General features: G+C 54.1%; 1 protein-coding gene across 1 annotated transcript; it reads right to left on the bottom strand.

The window, feature by feature from the left end:
• Positions 1-15,140: 15,140 nt before the first annotated feature.
• Positions 15,141-19,193, bottom strand: LOC132321130 (ubiquitin carboxyl-terminal hydrolase 42-like). Its single transcript, XM_059834703.1, has 11 exons — positions 19,178-19,193; positions 18,372-18,572; positions 17,822-17,932; positions 17,644-17,746; positions 17,429-17,496; positions 17,201-17,271; positions 16,559-16,641; positions 16,185-16,296; positions 15,711-15,851; positions 15,395-15,495; positions 15,141-15,294 (listed from the first exon to the last, which is right to left on the bottom strand). The coding sequence occupies exons 1-11, from the start codon at positions 19,191-19,193 to the stop codon at positions 15,141-15,143; spliced, it is 1,161 nt and encodes a 386-aa protein (XP_059690686.1).
• Positions 19,194-23,931: the final 4,738 nt, after the last annotated feature.

Below are 23,931 nucleotides of genomic sequence, written 5' to 3'. Positions count from 1 at the left end.
AGTTGTCTCTCCTCTTGTAGTCTTGGGAAGAGGTCGTGACGGCCTGCGGGCTCTGCCAGAGACGGACATTCCCTCCCATGGACTATGCTCCTTGTCCTACAGAAGCTTCCCAGCCTCCTGGGCCAGGCGAGGTTAACCACTGCCTCTCCCTCAGCGTAAGAGAACTGGCTTAGCCCTCCTGGGGAAGGCAAGTCACCCCTTCCTCGCCCCCACACCCGTTCCTCGGAAGCAGGGAGGACTGGCACACCTCTGTCGGGGACTTTCTGCTCTTACCTGGGCTCCTCTGCTCACAGCAGGGGAAGCGGACCAGGGCAGCATGGAGCCCTGGGGACCTCCTAAAGCACCATCGTCAGGTCTGAGCTCTAGAGAGACTCACCGGAACAGAACAGACCCACAAGCAGCGCCAGGGTCACCATCTTCAGAGCCTTCGTTTTCCTGCGGAACGGCAAGGAGGAAAAGGGTGGTGAAGCTGGTGGTACCCACTCAGTTCAGCATCAGATTCGAGAAGAGCAGTAAGGACTGCAGGTCCTGAACCTGGTGTTCCTGGCATGAGGAATGGCTTAATCCTGCACAAGCTCGAGTCAGAGGCAGAGTTGTCACCAAGTGCACCAGTGGGGCATTTGGTACAGCAGGGAATGGCAGTGTTTTGTGAGGGACGGAGGGCTCAGGATTGACTCCGGAATAGGAGAAGGAGTTGCAACAAAAGCTGTGGCCATACTTCACATCTGTGGGGGTGGAGAGGCACTCACAGCGTACACTTCCTCAGGAATAAACAAGCCCCTTTTATTCTACTCGAAAACTTCTTGCAGCCCTCAGAGGATCTTGTGCTCCTTTTCCTAAGGCACGCCACTGGTGAGGGGCTGACCAGGTTTCCGAAGGAAACCTCATCTGTCAGGAACAGAGGTCAAATCCGACACAGGACAAATCCAACACAGGTCAAATCCACTGCCAACAGAGGAAACATTGGTGTCCTTCTGGTTCGGGTCAAAAGGAAAACCAAGACAGCGCAGGCACATAACCCATGCTGCAGAGCGCGATACAGGACTGCGCGAAGCTCTCGCCATTACTGCGGCAGGATGGAGCTGGGCAACTGCTTGGGACTCCCTTCATGTGATCCAAAAGGGACTCGTCCCTCATTTGGCAGAGACAAAAGGCTTTCGAGGCCTAGTGCTGGCGTTTGTGAAGGGACTGAGGAGACTGCTGCTGCCTTACACCGCCTCCAGGCCGAGCTCTCAGGCTGCCCTCGTGTGCGTCCCCTGTCCGTCCCCCACCCACCCCAGCTGATGAGGTGGAAAATACCCTTGGGGAAAGGAGAGGAGGATTTTTCAAACATACCCGTTCAGATCGAGGGCCTTCCGCAGCTGTCTCTCCGCATCCGCTGAGGTGCGGGAAACAGGCATCCTGCTTGCTCGGGAGCGAGCCAACCACTCTGCGATCTCTCTTCTCTCAAGACCGAGAGTGACGATGGCGCAGGCACGACCCTGATCTTATGCCCTGCTGGGTCTACCTCAGCGCCGACGACGCTTTGTGACATCAACAGCAGTCAGTGATGTCACAACAGAAAGGGCAGCGCCACGTTTTGAGGCAAAGTCCAACCTGACGGGGAGCAGGTTTTGCACTCCTCTCCGCAAGGGAAGAAACCCTGCAAAACCAGAACGTCTCCTACCGAGGGGTCAGCTCTTCCAATTCCACTTGTCCTGGTTTTGGCTGGGATGGAGCTAACTTTCTTCCTAGTAGCTGGTAAGGTCCTGTGTTTTGGATGTAGGAGGAGAGTAATGTTGGTAACACACTGATGGTTTAGTTGTTGCTGAGCAGCGCTTACACTAAGTCAAGGGGGTAACCAGTTTGGAAAACCCCACTGAGACCCGTCTAGTCTACCTTTTGGTTGTGCAGCCTCCTCCAAGACCAAAGGAAGAGACATCATTCTACTGCTGTTGAAGATTTTGGTAACGCTTGCTTCCCCACGGACGCCCACCTGCCTCAACTGAACCGTCATTCGAGAAATGCCTCAGGCACCAGCATGAGCTGTCATCTGAGAAGTAATAAAAGAGGAATTGGACACCTTCACTCGGACCTTGCACTTTCAGCCGTATCCTAGGGCCGGACCCTGGCACACTTGCTGGCATGTGGAAAGTCATATCACTTGGGACCATAAAACTGAGGCTTTGGAGCCTGAAATGAGGCTTTGGAAACGCAAACTAAGATTTGGAAAGTAAAAAGGAGGCTTTGGACACTAGAAATGTAGCTTTGGAGCCTAAAAAGAGGCTTTCTGCCCTGATGGTGCGGGATTAGACCCTCAGAATGAAACCGTGGGCCCTAAAAATAGACTAGGGGTAATAAAAGACAGGTTGGGACCCTAGAAATGAGGGGTCTGGCCCTAAAAAAGAGACTTTTGGGGCTAAAAGATGGGCTCGATGCTAAAGATGAGGTTTTGGAGCCTGCAAAGGAGGGGAAACTCTTGGATCGTCCATGGCCCCAAGAAATGAAGTTTTAGAGCTTTGGGCACTCCAGTGGAGGCTCAGAGCTGTAAAAGAGAGGTTTGGACCTAATAATAAATGAGAGTTTGGACCCTCAAAAGGAGGGTGTGGGCCTTCAAAATGGGGCTTTGTTCTTTAAAAACGGGGCTTTGGAAATGAGATTGAGACTTCAAACCCAGAAATTAGGCTTTGTGCCCTCAAATGATGCTTCCGTACCAAAACCTAAGCCTTTGCACCCTAGAAATGGGTCTTGGGGGGCTCAAAATAGCCTTGGGGTTCTCCAAATTGTGGACCGAATCCTGAAAAGGAGGCTATGGGCCCTGAAAAGGAGGCTTTGGAAGCTACAAATGAGCCTTTGGACCCACTACATAAGGCTTTGGCCTCTAAAACTGAGGCTTTAACCTTCACAATTGGACTTTGGTCTTTAAAAATGAAACTCTGGGCCCTTAAAAGCATAGAAACATAGAAGTGTAGAAATATAGAATCGTTAAAGTCGTTCATCGTTGAGTCTTTGAACCTTAAAAGGGGGGTTTGGAACTTATGATTGAGGGTTTGTACCCTAAAAATGAGGGTTTGGGACCATACAAATGAGGCTTTCAACCGTACAATCAAAGCTGTGGACTCTGAAAATGAGGCTGGGGGACAAAGTGCCACCCCCCATCCCTTGGCAATGACAGGGACTCACAGGTGAGGATGGCGGCCCTCCTGCAGGGATGGGCACTGGCGGCGGCCGGGGGAGAGGGGTGCAGAGGTGGCGCCAGGCGGCCTCGCTGTCGCACACCTCGTGGAGGCAGCGGCAGGTCTGGCCCAGTCTCAGCAGGGGGTGGGGGCAGCGTCAGGAAGGAGATGATGTGCAGCAGCTGTGGGGAGAGAGGTGGGGAGAGCATCAACCCCGGGACCCCCCTGCTCTGAGGGGGGACCCCAGCCCCGCATCCCCCCTACTCAACTCACCACCTCAGGCGGGAGACGCCGGATGGCGGCCGGGTCCTCCCCCTCCTCCCCACCCTCAGCCTCACAGCAGGCCCCACCTGCGCCATCTTGAAGCTCGGCCCGGCTGCCGGTGGAGCCCGCCTTCTTCTCTCACCAGTCTTTGCCGGCATAGGTCGGGAGGGCTGTCAGTCTCCTCCCCTGAGGGGATGCTGCCTCTGATTGGCCCCCAGCTGGTTCAGGCTGCCCTGGTGGGCTCCCGCCCTTCACCTGGACTCTGACCTCTCATTGCCCACAAGGGCTGTCACTCTGCCCTCAGTTGGGGCCCACCCTCCCCTGAGGGGATGCTCTCTCTTATTGGCTGCCTGAGGGCTCCCTCCCCACCCCCATCACTGCCCGCCCTTCCCTGAGGTGATGTTGCCTCGGATTGGCTGTCTGGTTACATGTCAATCACACCCTTCCCCAAATGCGATTGGCTGTCCTGGGTCCACTGACTCCCCCCAGACTCCTGGGCGGCCGTTGCCAGGCGACCAGCTCCGCCTTCAGGGTTTAGGCCCTCGAGAGGGAACTGGGGGCCCTGAGAAAAGGCTGGGGGTCATGAAAGACAGGTTGGGGCCCTAAAAGTGAGGAAACGCGGAAGAAATGGTGTCTCTCTTTTCTCCACGGCCTGAACCTCTTTACCCAATGCCCTCCCGTCCCCAGACTGAGAGACAGAGAACTTGAGGAGTCGTTTTGAGAGTCCAACACTTCATTTTGAGGGCCCAAATCCTCATTTTGAGGGTCCAAAGCCTCATTTTGAGGGTTCAGATAGTAATTTTGTGGGTAAAAATAGTCATTTTGATGGTCCAAAACATCATTTTGAGGGTCCAAACAGGCATCTTGAGGGTCCAAATGGTCATTTTGAGGGTCCAAAACCTCATTTTGAGGGTCCAAACTCTCATTTTTGCGCCTCCGCAGACCCGTTTTTAGGCTGCCGCGATAAAGTTTTTAGTGGCAATGGATCCCTTGAGGGCAAAAAACCTATTGTCAGGTTCTAAGCCCCGATTTGAGGGTCCAAAGCCTCATTTTGAGGGTCCAAGTATTCTTTCTGAGCATCTAAATCCTCATTTTAGGGCCCTTAGCCTCATTTTGTGGCTCCAAATAGCCATTTCGAGGGCCCAGAGCCTCATTTTTAGGTTCCAGATAGTCATTTTGAGGGCCCGTAGCTTCATTTTGAGGGTCCAAATAGGCATTTTGAGGGTCCAAATAGTTATTTTGAGTCTCCAAAGCCTCATTTTCAGCATCCAAATAGTAATTTTGAAAGCCCCAAACCTCATTTTAAGGGCCCAAAATCTCATTTTGAAGGTCCAAATCCCCATGTTGAGGATCCAAAACCTCATTTTGAGGGTCCAAATTGTCATTTTGATGTCCCAAAGCCTGATTGTGACGATCCAAAAGCTCATTTTGAGGACTCCAGATGTCATTTTGAGGGTCCAAAACTTCATTTTGAGGTCCCACGGCCTCATTTTGATAGTCCAAAGCCTCGCTTTGAAGTCTGGAAGTCTTCTTATGAGGGTATAATTCCACATTTGGAGGGAATAAATACTAATTTTGAGGGCCCAAAATCTGATTTTGATCTTCCAAAACCTCATTTTAACGGTCTGAATACTCACGTTTATGGTCCAAAAAGACAGTTTGAGGACCCAAAGCCTCCTTTCGAGGGTCCAAAGCCTCATTCTGAGGGTCCAAAGCCTCGTTTTGAGGGTTCAGATAGTTATTTTGAGGGTCGAAATAGTCATTTTGAAGGTCCAAAGTATCATTTTGAGGGTCCAAAGAGGCATCTTGAGGGTCCAAATTGTCATTTTGAAGGTCCAAAGCCTCATTTTGAGGGTCCAAAATCTCATTTTTGCACCTCCGCAGACGCGTATTTAGGCTGCTGCGACACAGTTTTTGGTGGCAACAGATCCCTTGAGGGCACAAAACCTATTGTGAAGGTCCGAGTCCCCGTTTTGAGGGCCGGAATCCCAGTTTTGAGGAAGAAAGCCTCATTTTGAAGGTCCAAGTATTCTTTGTGATCAACCAAATCCTCTTTTTAGGGCCCAGAGCCTTATTTTGAGGGCCCAAATAGTAATTTTGAGGGCCCAAAGGCTCATTTAAGGGTCAAGGCCTCATTTCAAGGGTTTGAAGCCACATTTTGAGTATCCATATCCTTATTTTGAGGGTTCAAATGGTAATTTTGAGGGCCCAAATAGTCATTTTGAGTCTCCAAAGCTGCAATTTGAGAGGCCAAAACCACATTCTAAAGGCCCAAACAGTCATTTTCATGGTACAAATAGTCATTTTGATGGTCCGAATTGTCATTTTGAGGTTCCAAAGCCTCATTTTGAGGGCCCAAATAGTCATTTTGAGGGTCCAAAGCCTCATTTTAAAGGCCTAAATAGTAATTTTGAGGGCCCAAAAACTCATTTTGATGGTCCAAATAACCATTTGGAGGGCCCAAAGTCTGATTTTCAGTGTCCAGATGCTAATTTTGAGGCTCAAATAGTCATTTTGAGTCTCCAAAACCTCATCCTGAGGGTCCAAAGCCTCATTTTGAGCTTCTGCCACCCTGTTTTTAGGCTGCCACACCTCAGTTTTTAGTGGCAACAGATCCCTTGAGGGCACAAAACCTAATGTCCAAATGCGAAGCCTTGTATTGAGGCCCAAAATTTTCCTTTTAAGGGCCTGAAGCCCCTGATTTGAGGGCCGAAATCTTCATTTTGAGCATCGATTTCTTCATTTTGAGGGCGCGAACCCCCTTTCTGAGGGCTGAAATCTTCATTTTGAGGAAGGAAATCTTTGTTTTGAGGGCCAAAAGCTTTATTCTGAGGGCCCGAATCCCCATTTTGAGGGTCCAAAGCCTCATTTTGAAGTCTGAAAGTCTTCCTTGGAGGGTATAATTCCTCATTTTGAGGGCCCAAATAGTCATTTTGAGGGCCCAAAATCTGATTTTGATCTTCCAAAACCTCATTGTGACCGTCTACATACTCACGTTTAGGGTCCAAATAGACAGTTTGAGGGCCCAAAGCCTCATTTTGAGGGTCCAGATTGTTATTCTGAGGTCCCAAATCCTCATTGTGAGGGCCCAAAACCTCATTATGAGGACCCCAGACATCATTTTGAGGGTCTAAAAGTTCATTTTGAGGGTCCTAAGCCTCATTTAAGGGTTCGAAACCTCATTTTGAGGGTTCAAATAGGCAGTATGAGCACGCAAAGCCATATTTAAGGGTCCATATCCTCATTTTGAGCATCTAAGTAGTAATTTTGAAGGTTTAAAACCTCATTTTGAGCATCCAGATGGTCATTTTGAGGGTCCATAGCCTCATTTTGCACCTCCGCAGACCCGTTTTAGGCTGCCAGGCCTCATTTTTTAGTGGCAACAGATCCCTTGAGGGCACAAAACCTATTGTCAAGGTCCGAGGCCCCGTTTTGAGGGCCGGAATCCCAGTTTTGAGGAAGAAAGCCTCATTTTGAAGGTCCAGGTATTCTTTTTGAGCATCCAAATCCTCATTTTAGGGCCTGTAGCCTCATTTTGTGGCTCCAAATAGCCATTCTGAGGGCCCAGAACCTCATTTTGAGGGCCCAAATGGTCATGTAGAGGGCCCGTAGCTTCATTTTGAGGGTCCAAATAGTCATTTTGTGGCTCCAGATAGCCATTTTGATGGCCCAAAGCCTCATTCTGAGGGCCCAAATGGTCATTTTGAGGGCCCATAGGCTCATATTGAGGGACCAAATCGTCATTTTGGGGGCCCAAATCCTCATTGTGAAGGTCCAAAACCTCATTTTGAGGACCTGCAGCAGGACAAGAAACCTGTTGCCCTGACTGTACCGCCTGTGTTTGAGTGGCTGCTGTCATCAGGCGGAGCTGGGGTGCTCCCCAGCGTCGGCGAAGGGGCACCGTGGTGTGCTGGTTTGGGCTGGTCTAGAGTTGATTTTCTTCACTGTAGCTGGTATGGGGCTGTGTTCTGGATTTGTGCTGCAAACAGTGTTGAGAGTAGAGGGATGTTTTCATTACAGCTGAGCAGGGCTTACACAGAGCCGAGGCCTTTTCTGCTTCTCACGCCACCCCACCAGCGAGCAGCCTGGGGGTGCACAAGAAGTTGGGAGGGGGCACAGCCGGGACAGCTGACCCCAACTGACCAAAGGGATGTTCCATACCATATGATGTCATGCTCAGCATATAGAGCTGGGGGAAGAAGAAGGAGGGTGGGGACGTTTGGAGGGATGGCGTTTGTCTTCCCAAGTAATCGTTACGCGTGATGGAGCCCTGCTTCACTGTAGATGGCTGCACACCTGCCTGCTGATGGGAAGTAATGAATGAATTCCTTGTTTTGCTTTGCTTGCGCGCGTGGCTTTTGCTTTACCTACTGAACTGTCTTTATCTCAACCCTCGAGTTTTCTCACTTTGGCCCTGCCGATTCTCTCGCCCATCCCGCCATAGGGGGAGAGAGCGAGCGAGTGAGCAGCTGTGTGGTGCTTAGTTGCCGGCTGGCGATAAGCCGTGACAACGGCGGATGTCCACGGGCTGCAGGGTGAGAACCTGTGTTACCATGGTCCTCCCCAGGAGCTGCAGGGGAATCTCTGCTCTCGCACCTGGAGCACCTCTTCCCCTCCTTCTCCCCTACCCTGGGGGTCTGCAGGGCTGCTTCTCCTACATCTTCTCAAACACCTTATCCCCAAGGCACTGCCACTGTCTTTGATGGGCTCAGCTTGGCAGCGGCACCAGCAGATGCATGAAGCCGAGGAAAAGGAGGACGGGATGACGAGAACGGTGAGGAAGGCAGCCAGGGATGGCAGCAGACAGATGAGAAAGATATCGGTAATGGGGAGCGCAGCTCTCCTCAGGACGAGCAGGGCCGGCAGCACGTGGTCCTGCAGCACAAAGAGGGGCCAGAGCAGGACAAAGAGGAAGAGGAAGGTGGAGCAGAGCAGGACGACGCCGAATGCATCCATGAGGCCAAAGGAGAGGATACTGCGCAGTGGTCAGAGGAAGCTCTGGCGGGTGGTGTACCTGCTGTTGTCACCAGCTCCCCTCACTCCCAAGTCGATCCAGCACGCGTGCTGTGCCTGGGAGAAGCAGAGACAGTGCTCGGTCCCCAGCCTGCCTGGGGCTGCCCAAGGCAGCAGTGGGGCCAGCGCTGTGGGGTCACAGCCCCTTTGGGATGGTCCCCAGGGAGGACCACGTCTGACCCACCCACCTTTTACACAGACCAGCCATCACGGAGGAATCCCCCCACAGTCACCGCATTCGACCCTTCCCGGGGCGCTACCAGCACCTGCTGCTGCCTGCTCTTGTGAGGTCACAGTGGCAACAGGGCAGCCAGGGACTGGGGGGACAGCGTCGGTGTGCTGGGACATAGGGACCATGCCGGTGTCCTGGAATATGGAGACAGTGCTGGTGCCCTGCCAGGGACATGGGGACAGTGCCGGTGCTCCCTGTGTCCCGCTGGAGGTTTTGCCGGGGGCTGGAGCTCTACAGCAGAAGGAAAGGCGCCACGGACAATGGCTCCTGCCGGTGCAGCGAGGGCAGCCGTTTACGCAGGATGCTGGATACACCCTCCTGCCTCCAAATCGGGCAAGAGCCAGGTCTGAGGCAGACCTCAGACCTTCCTTTTTACAAGGAAGACACACAAGCCAAACTGCCACACATCTTGTTTCATTAGTCTTCTCAAAGGAAATCTTGGGCCTGTGGGTGGTCGTGGTGGCTCGCCGTCTTCCCGTGAACCTGTACACGGTACACACAGGTGTACTCTGGGTTTCCCCAGTTGCTCTGCACCTCGAATTTGATGTAGCGAAAGGTCCTGGGAAGCTCCTTCTGTAAAGAAATGGGGGCAGCCATCATTAGGCAGGTGGCAAGAGCCACAGCACATCGCCGGAGGCCCCTCTGCCCACGCTGCCCCTGCCGAGGACCAAACGGCAGCCCTGACGAAGGAGGAAGCAAGGGCAACCAGAGCTCTTTCCTCCACGGACTTGCAGGGAACCCGGCCTTCTTCCCGCACATGCTGCCCACAGCTCTTGCGGTACCTGCACGTGGAACGTCTGAGCCACCTCCTTGTGCACCTCGTAGGTGAATGTCCCCAGGAGAGTTTCTGCCCCTGCCTCATCCACGCCCTCACAGACAAGAGACAAAGGGAGCAGGTCAGGCTCAAGCAGGGCGCCAGAAAAAGGGCCCGCCGAGGCCGAACCGGGAAGCCTTGCCCACCTCCCTCGGCTCTAGCGGTAGACTAGCACGGCTTAGGCTGACTCTGGGTGCTTTGAGCACGTGCTCCAGGATCCTTGGCCATGAAGCAGAGAGAAGCCCCCAGAGGCACAGACCCGCCACGTGCCCCCAGTGGCCCCCCAGGGGAGGCGGTGCCCTGCAGCAGCCAGCCCCAGACAGAGCTCTGAGAGAAGCTGCTGTGAGAAGCACGTCTCTGGTAGAGCTTTTCCCTGGGGCCAGGCCCCACCCTAAGAAGCACAAGGCAAAGACTTACGGAGACGGCAAACTCCTTGGGGGCGCTGCTGACTTCTCCGGAAGGAGAGACTGCCTCGGAGATATGCCAGATGGTGAAAGCCCTTGGCCAGATCTGCTCAGGCAGCCGGATGACTCTCTGGGCTCGGCCATCCAGCCAGTTTTTTACCCAGTGAAGAGTGTACCTGTCTAAACCACGGGCCGCCAGCTTCTCCAGGAGAATACTGTGGGGAACAGTGTCAAAGGCTTTACTGAAGTCCAGGTAGACAACATCAACAGCCTTCCCCTCATCCACTAGCTCCTCCACTCCTGGACAGGGCAGGTCTCCCCGTGCCGCTTTCTCCCCCTTCTCCTGGTGCCTTTCCTTGCTCCCTGCGCCCCGCTGTGGGTAGCACCAGCCTGCTGGGGGGCACAGCCGTAGGCTTCTGCTCTGCTCTGGTTTCTCTCTGCTGTCTGACGTCAGCCAGCGCAACCTTGCTACGGGGAGGGCTGTCAAGGAGGCACGGACAACAGGCAGGGGCATCCGAGCCGGAGGCGAGCCTTGGTGTAACAGTATTTGGCAGGTACAGAGTGATTTCTACCAGCCCAAGCCTTTACCAAGGCAAACAAGACCTTCAGCTTTCACCTACAACAGGCTGGCATTTCACTTCTCATTTGGGCAACAGAGAAAGGGATGAAGGAAGGTGGGGTCGTCCCAGATCACAAAACAACTCCTTGCTGATGCTCAGCTTCTGGAAGCTCCCGGCTCCCAGTCCTGGGTAAAGCAATTCACGTGTCTGAGAGGAGCTCCTGAATGGGGAAGCGAAAGGTTTTCTCTGTGTAGGGCTGGCGGGACCAGAGATATTTCCAACGTTTTGTACAACATCTCTACTCCAGGACAAAGGTGGAACTGTAGACTATCACCAGAGGAGAAGAGATAAGGAGCATGAGCCGGGAAGGTGCAGATGTTGACAAGAGGCACCTGCTCAAACGTCACCTCTTTGCGTACACCCCGTCCACTCCCATTCTCCTCAAATCCCACAGTTGCGGTACCAGGAGGGCTTTGGTAGGGAGACATCATCTTCTAAGCCGAATCCTATCAGCACTACCTCCAAGAGAAAGTACAATGATGGTTGGGTTGGGTTGGGTTGGGTTGGGTTGCGTTGGGTCGAGCTGGTTTTCGAGCCCAGGTTGCACAGCTGTAGAAACTGCAATGCCTTCAGCCCACGCTGTCCTCTTTATAGCACAGCATAGCATACAAGAGAATAAAATATTTCATTTGGAAGGGACCTACAAGGATCGCATAGTCCAACTGCCTGGCCGATTCAGGGCTGACCAAAAGTTAAAGCATGTTGTTAAGGGCGTTGTCCAAATGCTTCTTAAACACTGAGAGGCCTGTGGCATGGACCACCTCTCTAGGAAGCCTGTGGCAGTGCTTGAGCACTCTCTCGGTAAAGAAATGCCTTCTAACGTCAAGTCTGAACCTCCCCTGGGGCAGCTTTGAACCATTCCCATGTGTCCTATCCCTGGGAGAAGTGCTCAGCACCTCCCTCTCAACGTCCCCTCCCCAGGAAGCTGCGGAGAGCAACGCTGTCGCCCCTCGGCCTCCTTTTGTCCGAGCTAGACGAACGCAAAGACCCGCTATCGGCCCTCAACACTGAGGCTCAGCCCAGCTCCCGCAGCAGGACGGAGCAGAGACATCTCCCCCTTCCCCTGGGGCAGCCGTCCCCAGCGCTCAACAGGCAAACTGCCCGGCCTGCCTGCGGCAGCGGCGCATCGAACAGCGCCGGGCCGAGGGGCAGCCGAGGCGGGAGAGCGACCCCGCGCTCAGCAGGATCGGGCCGCTCCCTCCTGTGCTGCCGCGAGCAGCGCTGGCAGGATGAGCCCTCCCCTGCTCGGCCTCTGGCTCGGCTACACCCGGCAGCCGGAGGGGTGGGAAAAGGGAAACGGGTTTGTGCTGCTCTTACCACGGGTGTCCTCAGCCAGTGCTACACTGGTGGGAACTGGTTTAGGGTGGGGGAGAGGATGCAATTCATGTAATTAACCAATTAGGCAATTAAAAAGGGAGCAGGAGAGCAGCAACAAACCCAACGATAACGGCTTCCCCCAGCCCCACTCTTCCCAGGCTCAGCCTCACTCCTCCCTTCCCGACTCCTCCGCCCCCTCTCCCCTCCAAGCGGCACAGGGCGATGGGGAATGGGGCTGTGGGCAGCCCACAGCGCCTCGTCTCTGCCGCCCCTTCCTCCTCCTCACCTTGTCACCTGCTCCCGCCTGGGCCCCAGGGGCCGCAGCTCCTGCCAGGAGCCTGCTCCGGCCTGGGCTTTTCTCCAGGGGTTGCAGCTTCCTGGTGGAGCTGTCGATGGCCGCCTGAGGGGGACAGCGTTGGTGGCTGGATCCATTTCGCAGAATCACAGGCTACTTGAGGCTGGCCGGGAGGTCACCTGGAGGGTGAAGTCACCTGGTCCAACCCCCCCTTGCTCAAGCAGGGCCACCTGCAGCCAGTTATCCATGACCACGTCCAGAGGGCTGTGGAACATCTCCAAGGATGGAGACGCCACCAGCTCCCTGGGCACTCTGTGCCGCTGCTCGTCACCCGCACAGCACCCTTTGCACTTCCCCTTGCTGAACTGCATGAGGTCCCTGTCAGCCCATCTCTCCAGCCTGCCCAGGTCCCTCGGGATGGCAGCACGGCCCCCCGGCCTAAGCGCCACTCCTCCCAGTCTGGTGTCATCTGCCAGCTTGCTGAGGGTGCACTCTGCCCCATCATCCAGACCATTAAGGAAGATGTTAAACAGGATTGGAGCCAGTACTGACCCCTGGGCAACACCAGGAATTACCGGCCTCCAACTCGTCTTGGTGCCACTGAGCAGCACCCTCTGGGCCCGGCCGTTCAGCCGGTTTTCGGTTCCCCTCGCTGTCAGCTCATCCAGCCCATTTCTGTTTGTGTGACTTGAACTCCATATTTAAAAAGAAGAGATTGGAAGATGGGCATGTGCAAGCACACAGCTTTCAAAATCTCAAGATATAAACCTCCCACAGTGGGTATTTCCACCAAAAGCCTCAAAACCGAGAGAGAAGAAAACACCCTGGAAGGCCAACAAATGTTTTTAATTCTGGCTTTGGCTTTTCTGCCTGTTGGTTCCAAAGGAGTTGTTTTTGCAAGGTGATACCAAAATCTGACCACGGATTAAAGGTCTTCCTCGAGGGACCTGTGGGCAGGCGGGCCAGGCGGCAGAGCTGTCCATCGCTCTGGAAGGTCTCTCTATGCTCTTCCTGGCCAGAGGCAGCACCGGGAGGAGGGACAGGGTGGGCTGCTGGTGCCCTTAGTGCAGCTTGGTCCCTGCTGGGGGCAGCTTTGGTGCTTCCTGGATTCCTCCTCCTCCTCCTGCTCCTCTCTGGCTTTGCAGGAGTCAGATGTTGTGCTCCTCCCTCAACCAGGGTCACAATCTGCCCCCATCACCGCTGCAGTGTTTGTCTGGCATGTCTCTCTGGGGCGCTGAAACCCTTCTCCTCCTCCCTGCTGAGGGGTCACAGTCCGTGGTGGCCACAAACCGGCTGCGGAGATCATAGCCCCGCGGCGGGGATCTACTCCGCTCTCTCTGCCTCAGCCAAGTTTGCCCCCGAGCAGCCCTGGGTGCGGGAGCCAACTGGGAGCTGGCGTTGGAGGGCCCTGGAGCTCCATTATCCCTTGGGGCTCCATCACAACATGGAAGACTTATTCTCCCCCTCCTCCTCCTCCTCCTTGCTGAGCAGTACTCTCTGTACTCTACAAAACGGCTGCGGAGATCATAGCCCCGCCGCGGGGATCTGCTCCGCTCTCTCTGCCTCGGCAGGGTTTGCTCCCAAGCAGCACTGGGTGGGGGAGCCAACTGGAACCTGACATCGGAGGGCCCTGGAGCTGCGTCATCCCTGGGAGCATGGCCACAATTTGGAGGACCAGTTATCATCCTTCTCCTCCCTGTTGAGTGGTCATAGTCCGTGGCGTCCACGAACCAGCTGCGGAGACCACTGCCCCACTGCGGGGATCTGCTCCAGGCCCTCTCCCTGGCCCCGTTCCTCTGGCAGCAGGAAAAAGGGCCGAATCCGTGCTCCTCGTCGTTGTCATCTTCTCGCACGCTGTGCAGCGCACGGTCAAATGGTTGATGGTGGAGCAGGAAATCAGGCTGTCTTCTGGGCACGGCGGAGGTGACGCTGAGCCTGCCTGGCCAGATGAGGCACGGCCGGCCTGCAGACGCCTCCCGGGCACCTGCCCAGGTTAGCTGGCTGGTGCCGGCTGGTGCGGAAGAGCTGCCGTGCTCTGGAGAGTCCTCCATGCCCACCGCCATGTCCTGCAAAGAGAGCTGTGAAAAGGTCCTGCCCTTTCCTCCCAAGAGGACCACAACAGTGGGGAAACCCCAGGAGCTCTGGGAGGGGACAGCTAAAGGCCTCCCAAAGGCTCTTCTGGAGGGCTGCCAAGGCAGAAGGGCCAAAGGCGGACAAAGGGGATGGATCTAGGCGGGATGCTTTCAGAGGGAGCAGCCTCGCGGCTGTGGAGAAAGCTGCAGTGTGGGAGGGAAAAGAGAGCAACGCCAAGATCCCAGAAAGAAATGCGCCTGGTGCCCTGACCCACTTCCCCAGAGCTACCTTAGTCTGACGAGGCAGATCCCATGCTCCCACAGAACCCGCCTGCTTGCTGCCGGCCGCCCACTGACTGAGGAAGGAGCGGGCATGTGATGGTGCCGGTGAGGAAGAAGTCCTTTCTCCCATTTTCAGATCGGAGCGTCTGGAGAGAAAGAGTGATCTCTGTTTAGGGCTGTTCTTGCAGCCTCCTCTGGGGTTCAGTTCCAACCTGTCATTTTCTCAGGGCAGATTCTATGACAGAGAGAAGACGCAACCAAAACTACAAGTGGGAAATTCGATTAGGGTCTTCCCACCAGGTCTGCCCCTGTCGGAGCAAGACCTCGTCTTTACACCCCCTACAACCGCCGTTTCATAGAATCATAGGATCATCAAATGGTTTGGGTTGGAAGGCATCATCTAGTTCCATCTCCCCTGCCACGGGCAGGGACACCTTCCACTAGATCAGGTTGCTCAAAGCCCCATCCAGCCGGGCCTGGAACATGTCCAGGGAGGGACATCCGCAAGTTCCCTTAGCAACCTCTTCCAGTGCCTCACCACCTCCAGCATAAAGAATTTCTTCCTAACGTCTAATTGAAATCTACCCTCCTTCAGCTTCAAACCGTTACCCCTCGTCCTATCCCTGCGCTCCCTGATCAAGAGCCCCTCCCCATCTTTCCCGTAGGCCCCCGTTAACTACTCTCCTCTACATTAGCCAGCTTCAGATAGCAGAGGAGCAGCAGTTTAGACCTGGGCAGCAGCCTAAAGCCCAGCAAGGAAGGATAAGGACTGACGTGGGGTAGCTCGGGTTTGACAGCACTGAACGACGCAGGTAGTAATTGTCTTCTGTGACGGAAAGAGAAACACTCAGGAGGACGAGAAGAAAAGTAGCAAAGCCAGGAAAAGGAAACACAGTATTCTGAACACAGTTAATACTGCTTATTACCTGACATAGAACAGTAAATAGGCTTGCTGCCTGAGAACTGTGTTGAAGTCACAGGGAACCACAGACGAATCGTCCATCTCGTACCACAGTCCATTGCTGGCCTGCAAAGAAGGCATCGGTATCTGGAGATGAACTGCATGGTGTCTCCACAAAAAGACAGGCAGAAAACTACAGAACCAAGAGGACGCCAAAACCGATCCAACCCGGCCGGTAAGGAGACCTTCCCCCCAAAAGCTTGGCTGCCGGGAACAGTGCCACGGAAGTTGTCTTCCCCAGGGTACGTTTTTCCCTTGTTAGGCAAGAAGTTGCTCTTCACCTTCGTGTAGCAGAAATAGTGTCCTGTATGACAGCTGCCACCGCTGTGCACCAGGACAGCATATAAGGAGTAGAGGAGGGGTTCTCCAGCTGTCTGAGACGTGTATGGCCGAAGATCCAAGTACATGGGATACCCCACAACCTACGGAGAGACCAAGAGGGCTCAGAAATGATCCTGAAATTCGACACGAAATAGCTTTCCAAGACCAGGGGCCAGAGGTTTACAAATACATCTTTTGGGGCTGTTGGAAACTTGGTTTTCCCTAAAGCGACATGTCGTGGTTTGGGTGGCAGGAAAGTGTTCTCAGCCAAAGCAGCTCTGCCGGAGCAGAGTGCATGCTCATCTTCCCACGGGAGCTCTCCTCTCCCCAGAAGGGAAGACGAAAATCTCAACATGAAGAGCTTGGGAAAGAGCGCGCTGCTTTGGGAAACCTCCCGCTCCAGGGAGAAAGTCGCACTCCAATTGCGTACGCACCTTGCTGATCTTCCCGCCGGTGAAATGGTCAAACCTTTTCAGACACACCGTGAGAACCTTTGGTGCCCGATGGATTGTAAACCTCTTGGAGGCGGCAACCATCTTGTCACACCTGGAATCCAAGCACAGAGCCGAGTGGTGAAACGCAGCCTTAAATGCCCCCTTTTCTCCCCCCAGAAGGCCGAACAAGCTTTCACGTCTCACACGTCCTTCCGCTATTTTAAGGCTATTCGGTTGTCTAAGGCCAGATTAAAAATAAAAGCCGCGTGTCCTTGTTGTGCATCTCACCTAGAGGAAAAGATGACTTACGCTCGATGACATGCAGCACCTTCCCCCAGGATCTAGTATTAATATGTCGTTAGGAATCATCTTACTTGCTACATTTAAAGCAGTTTTCACCATCCAGCTGCTCAGGTTTCACAAAGTCCTCGAGAGCTGCGCTGACCGATGAGGCTGCCTGGAGGAGTGAGAAAGGAGAGCACTGAGCTGAGGGCAACGCCCTCGTCCCAACACTTCCTAGGAGTTGACCAGAAGAGCCAGGTAGCTGACGCTGAGGAGACCCACCCTGAACCCGCAAGCAGCGCCCAGGAGGAGGCCGAAAGAGGGGATTACGCTGAACATTCCCCTCAATTCCACGGAATCCCAGGGCCATCAAGAGCCACCTCTCTGGGGCACCGCACGGTTCAGCTACCGATGGTGTGCAGGGTCATCAATAAGGAAAACACCACAACCCATCAGCCTGGGAGTCAGACGGGTGTGGAGGGAGGGCAAAGGGAAGAAGGATGAGAGCACGTCGAGGCTGCAGAGAGGATAATTCGTGCTTGTCCGGCTTAAAGCCGGCACCTCCAGGGAGACCACTGCCACGGCCTCCCCAGAAGGACGCCTTCCATTCCACTCCCCACCCACCACCAAGCTCTCTTGTGTTTGCCGTCTACGTTTTTAAAGCCAACTGCGTTCATGCTGGAAAGCTACAGGAGCCTTGGGACGTCTGGAAGCACAATTCCAAACCCTCTTACTTTTATATCCAGAGGAACATCCAGGAAGGTCTCGTAGGAATCAGAAACCGCTTTGCAGCTCAAGCACGTGACTGGAAGGCAAATGGAAATGCTCAGCGATAGAGGGAGTGGACTGTGCGGGTTTACACTCGTCGTACGTACTACGCCAGTCACAAGAACAGCTGTTGATCACAGGCAGACAGAAGGGCACAGACAATTCCAAGGAGAGCAATAGGTGTGGAAAAGTACCTCTGGATCTCAGAAAGCCCCCAAATATTTGATGGACAACGGTAGTTGATTGAGAAGAGATGTCCAAGCTGGAAATAAATGGTAAGGCAGGGAGTTATCTCCTCCAAGAGTTTCACTTTGTCTGAAAGCCCTGGGCGCAGTTTTTCCCTGACGGGAGTACGTCGAGGAGTCCAAAGGGCTGGGGAACATTCAAAAGGTCATTTGCTTGTGCTTACTCGCTGCTTCCACTCAGACAAGCTCTCTGCATGGCATCGACAGTATAGCGTAAGAACTCGTGGGCGTCTTCCTGCATGCCAAGCTGGAAATGTTCTCCTATTCCTAAGAAAGAAGAAGTTAGGAGTTCTCTCCTACGAGAACAGAAGACACCGTGTCAAAGCACCTGAAATGACTTACGCTTGAGGACACTGAGGACAGCCCAAGGCTCGATGGCACTGGCGGAGGAACGCAAGACCATGTTAACGTGCGCTTCCATTCTGCACATCATGCAGAAGCCTAGCTGGCGACCTGAGGAGAGAGAGGAAAGCGATTTGTCAGCTTAGCAAAATATCCGTAGCAACGGGAAACTTAATGGAGAGGAGTTCTACTCTACTCTCCTAAGGTGACAATGTCCCAACAAGCCCGGGACATTTTTGTGCGTAGAAAACTTTTTTCAGAGGGATGCTAAACTGACAGAAGTTTTGTGTGCCGTAAGCAAAGAGAGTTTAAGCTGCAGGAATAGGGACGGAGACCCGGGGCTAGAAAGAGGTGACTTTCTGAAGAGGAACACGCCTAGGTACGACAAGCGGCTTCTAGGCTTGAGCGTTCAAAGGACACCCGCTTGGGGCGGGCGGGGTGGGGGGTTGACAAAGAAGGGCTGCTTTTCCCCTAAATCAAATTCCAGGTTCTGGGAATCCTCAGGAAGTGCCCAACAGATTGACAAGGAGATGTTCCTAAAAGTACTCACACGACAAGCTGTGCTCACGAGAGAGCAGGTAGTTGGCCAGAGGGGGTGTGTACGTCAGGCACTGCAGGACGGAGTTGAGGAAGCACGTATTGTGCAGGTTGTGGAGTCCCGCTCCAGCTCTCTGTCGTTGCTGCCAGCCCATGCAAATCTTCTCCGGGGGAAAGAGGATCCTTTGTGGCGGAGCCATTCCCTCGGCAATGACTGCAGGGAAACGACATTTGAAAAGAGGTGAGACGATACTGTTGCACAAAAGCATATTTCAAAGTCGAGTTCTGTGCAGGAGCACCCAGGACAACCAGCTCTAACCTCCAACACAGAGACATTGGGGGAAGCCTAACGCTGCCATTGAAATTTGCTTGTTAAGAAACAGCTGTGGAAGATAGTCTGTTCCCTCGCTTACGTTGCCCAAAGTCCAACAAACCCACACTCTGATTTCTGTGCCTCGGGCTACCTTCCTTTCCCTCTAGGCTCTTGAACTAGATTATCAGGTCAAGTCTTCCCTTTTCCTGATTGTAACTGGACAAAAACAAGCAAGACCCTAGCACAGAAGGTAACCCTACTGATGTCAGAGCTTTCTATGAGCAATGTCATCTTTCAACGTCTTGTACATAGTGGCAGAGGAGTGAGAAAACGCCGTTTCCTGTGTCTAATTGAAAACACCTGGGTAGATCTGGCCACTATAAGGAAACGCCCCAGACTTCACTCCAGGTTGTCAGCACATCAGCTTTCAGGGATGGAGGACCAGCCGCGTCCATCGCCTTTGGGGATTCACAAAATCCAAGCCTGCTGGGGAAACTGTTACTCACAGGAGTCGTTCCCCATTGCGGCCATCGCTCCTCTCAGGAACAGAGGGGAAAGCTCGGGATGACAAAGGATGTCAGGATGTGCTCGCGGAAGAGAAGACCAGCGCCAATCCCGTCACCTGATCGCCAAGAAATAATTGTAGCTCAACAAAATGATGGAGGAAACCCCCAAAGGAAACTCACAGAACAGCATCCGCCATCAAAACTGTTTCCGTGGTAGTTTTAACTGCTGCAGAGCCGCAGGCTGACGACCTCACCATCACTGTCACGGGGCCCTGGTTCACAGCACTTCCAAAGGCCCTTTTGAAAGGCTCAAATGTGCGTCACCTTCTCGGAAGAGGACCTGCTGCTGACCTGTTGCCAGCTTTAGCAGCAGAGCCCTCTGGCTCTCCAGCCCACACTTTCCCACCTCGGATGCAGGAGTGACGGACCAGCTTTTGGCCACTACTTTAACGGCTGCCTTTGCCGTGCTCCTTTTCTGCCTTCCTTCCTACCGCAGCAGCCAGGGTGGGCTCCTTGTCATTCTAGGCTGAGCCCAACGCCTCAGACTACGCTGCCCCCACCCCCCACTTACCTATCCCAGGCTACGGTAGAGACATCAGAATTAGCAAATAGGAACTCTACCCATAGCGCATATCTGGCCAGCCCAGAGAGGTGTAATAGCTCAGCCGACAGCTCGGAAGGTATAGACCAGCGGAGACTTTTATCCTGTATCTACCTACTCTGTGATCTGTCCCGAAAGTCAAATCTTAATTACCTTTGAAAGAGGATGGAAGTGGAGGCCAAGTGGGCAGTAAACGATAAATGGTTGGAACAACGTAGCCACGCAAGAAGCAAAGGAAGGAGCCAAGTTATCCCGAAGGCCAGCTCAGCCCAAGTGGCTTTCACTGGCCCGCTTTTCAGGATATGAAGCCCTGGCCTGGTGAGCTCACAAGCAGCGGGCGGGTGCCGCATCACTGCCCCTTTGTGACACGGAGACGCACGGGGACGCACGGGGACTCATGGGGACGCACTGCGGCCACGCAGCCCCTGCAGCCTGGGCACCTCACGTAGCCAGCAGCTGGCAGCCGCTGGGCTTCCCCACACACTGCTGGCAAAGGGCTGTTCGTCCCCCGGCAGAGCTCCCACCTCTTCCCTGAGCCGCACAGCCAGAGGAATAAAAACCTGCCCAGGGCAGTAAGCGTGCCTGTTTCACAGCTTTGGCCGGCACATTGGGTTACTGAGAGTTTCTTTTCCGCTCTTCCCAGCTACGGGACTGTGTCCGTGAGACGCGTGCAGCAAAGCACCAGGTCTCTTATGGGTTCCTTTCCAATGAATTTCATCTGCCCCCCCAAGATACAGCCTCAGGCTGACTCTGAACTAGTGCTACCACAGGAACACTCACCAACTGGGCAGGGTTGACCTTGGCTGGCTGCCAGGCCCCCACCCAGCTGCTCTCCCACCCTGGAGCTCCAAAAACGGTTCACGAGCGAATTTTTAGCATCTTCACATTTTCTCCCGCCTCCAGGGTTTGTGAGATTTCTGGCTGCCACACATTTGCCCAATTCCCACTCGGGGTGGCTGGAGGCAGTTTTATTCCCGCCCCGCTTGGCTTATGTAGTTTTGGGGAGTCCTCACTTGGGACGTCTGCTATAACCCCCTGTTCCTGCTCGGCGGGCAGTTGTATTGCTCCTGCCCTGACGAGGCAGCCGGTTCTTATTCCTGCCCTACTTGAACTGTCTGGTTTGGCCCCTGCCCCACCTGGGTCATCTAGTTTCCCCAGTCCTACTCGGGGCAGTTAGTTGTACTCCTGCTCAGCTCAGGGCAGGGAGTTTTGCCCCTGCTCCACTCAGGGAGGTTTTCTTCTTTTTATCCTCTACTTGGGGCATCCAGTTTGGCCACAGCCTTGCTCGGCTTTTTCTCATCACGTCCCTCTCGGGACGGCTCTTTGTTCCCATCTCTTGCATGGGGAAGCTCTTTTTTCCCCCTTCTCCGAAATGACAGCTCAGGAAGCCGACATTGGTTTATTGCTGCGGTGGGTGCATGGGGGATTTCTCCTCCTAGCATGCACACCCGCTTGAAATCATGACAAGTATTTAAACAGTTAGCAAAGTGAGTGACGCCTACCGGTCCCACCCCTTAGCTATTGGTTGGTACCTTTCTTACTTCACCTTAAAGCGACAGTTCTCTTTTAATTCACTATGCATGCCCAGAGAGGAGGGGGCTTATTTGGGTTGGGGGCGTTTTCTACCTAGGAGGTGTGGTTTTCACAGGATAATGAGGCGGGTCAGCCTTCGGACACTGTATTGGCACTCTATTCTATCTTCCTAGAAGTCGTCCTTGTGTTAATGCTTATTGTTAGTTAGTGGAGACAGATTTTATCTTTAACACGTCTAAATGCCAGGTGCATTCCTTACAAAGTATCTTCCTTCCGTTCTTTCCATTCTTTTTCACTTATTTTTGACCTTGAGTTTTGAGATGTGCTATAACATGCTCAAGTGGCTCTTTATGCCCCTGCCCAAATCGGGGTGGCTGGTTTTGCCCCACAACCTCGCCTTCCAGCACAAAGTCAGCTTTGCTTGCAAGCCTCCTCTAGCACCGCTCCTCCAGCTGGCATCTGACATTCCGAGGTGCAAAGTTACCTCACTGCTGAGCTCATTAGAGGGTCAGAGCGCAGGAGCCGGCAGCGCCTGATGCCATCCAGGGAAGCAGAGGACCCCGGCAGCTGGATGTGGGGCAGGGGGTGCCTCTGCCGCTGGCTCCTCACTCATACACTTTAGCCACGGCTTTTGTGCTGGGGCAGAGTGGCGCTCGTCACCCTTCACAAAATGCCACGGCAGGCAGGCTTGGTTGGGTGAAGGTGGCTGAAGAATTCCTGTGTCCTGAGAGGCTCCTTTTATGGAAGGCATCTTGGCCATACCTTGAAACGGCCAGAGCTTTTTCTTACACGACTTTTTAGTATTATTCCTCTGAAGGTTCCTGGGGGGGAAAAGAAAACAGAAAAAAGAAAGATGAAAAACCCACAATATATTTCACTGCTGTTATTAGTAAAGGCAACAAGGAGCCTGGCCAGGAGCAGCTGCCAGGGCTTCCAGGCTCTAGGAAGCTCTGGCAGACCTGTGCAGACCGTGTCTGCTCTCGTCAGACACTCTTGACGTTTCTAATGCCAACTTGCAAAGCTATCTGCAGACTTGATCCATTGCCCGTCCCTGTGGTACCTAACAGTGCTGTAGCTGAGATGAACAAGAAGAGCAGTGCTCTGACTTTGCTGTCTTTGTTTACGCCAAAAGCTGCTGCAGCCATCCAAAGCTTGATGCTTTGGGATTGGCTTTCTTCTTCGAGAAGAAATACTCTCTGGGTGCATTCCAAACACACGTTGGGGTCACCTGAGGAGGATCTTCTTGGCCAAGATGTTTTGGCACCTCTGTAGCTCTCTGCAAGTTCAGAGCACAGAAGGAGACCCAACTAGTCTGCGATGCTCCTGCCAGGCACCACAAACTGTTCACGGGCACCGCTGGAACCCGACGACTTTGTTAAACATGGGAGTGACGATGCAGCCGAGGAGAGGATCTGCCTCTCGGCTGTCGCTGCCTGCTCCTTTGCAGCAGCCTAACGTTTCACTCCAGCATCTCAGTACCGCCTCCCATGCCGTGGGGTCGGAGCACAGAGGAGTGATCTGCAACAGGGCAGCAGGAGGGGGCTGCTCTTCAGCCCTCTTCCGAGACTCCTCCTTTCCACCTCTTTGGCCTGGTTTCCAGGTGCTGCTCTCGATCTCGATGTGCTCGCAGGAGGTGGAGCGTCAGCGCCTGAAGATGTGTAGTAGCCTGCGGGCTGCCTGATCTGCCTTACGCCTTCTCCCTCTTCCATGACCTCGTCTGCTGGCTGCAGCAGGGCTGCTGGCAAAGTGCGCGGTGGAAAGACAACAGTCCTGCCTCGCCCTGCCCAGCGATGGGGTGAGGACAGCAGATGCTGAATGGCACCAAGGCCCTTGCCGAGCTGCAGAGAGGGGAACGGGAGGGACAGGAGGGGGCTCACGACCTGCAGGGAGCAGTCGCACACAACTTGGCTGGCTGGAAAATAAGATGAACATGAGTTATTGCTAACCCCAAAATAGAGGAGGCCACGGGATGAAAATTAGTTCCCCCCCCAATAAAATAGAGGACGATGTTGGGGGGATTTATTTCCCCCCACAAAAAATGCAGTAGGGCCATAGGGACGGATGGTATTTCCGCCCCCAAACAACAAGGTGGTAGCACAGGAAAAGAATATAGAAAGGGAACTGGGAAAGGAAAGGGAACTGCTGCATGTTTGCAGTGAGCATCAATCTGGAGCAGCCGGCAAGAAGGGGACCTGTGGGGTGGCTCTGTGTGGTCTCTGGGACACGTACTCAGCCACGGCAGTGCCCACGGGGCAGCGCCCTTGTGTGTTTCTCGCAGAACCTGGTCGTCGTGCCCCCGGGCAGGGGCTGAAGAGGAAGGAGCTCCCTGTGTCCCGCTGGAGGTTTTGCCGGGGGCTGGAGCTCTACAGCAGAAGGGAAGGGGCCACGGGCAACGGCTCCTGCCGGTGCAGCGAGGGCAGCCGTTTACGCAGGATGGTGGATACACCCTCGTGCCTCCAAATTGGGCAAGAGCCAGGTCTGAGGCAGAGCCATCGTGGGGCACGCACAGGCGGAAAGGAAAGCAGCAGCCACCTCCCTCCGACATGTCAGCTGACATTCATTGACAAGGTCACGCACTTGTCCTGCTATCAGAGATGTCTTTATTCTCCTTCTAGCGCCA

This window comes from Gavia stellata, unplaced genomic scaffold (assembly GCF_030936135.1).
Source record: "Gavia stellata isolate bGavSte3 unplaced genomic scaffold, bGavSte3.hap2 HAP2_SCAFFOLD_53, whole genome shotgun sequence".
Taxonomy (NCBI): Eukaryota; Metazoa; Chordata; class Aves; order Gaviiformes; family Gaviidae; genus Gavia; species Gavia stellata.
This window is presented reverse-complemented; position numbering and strand designations above follow the sequence as displayed.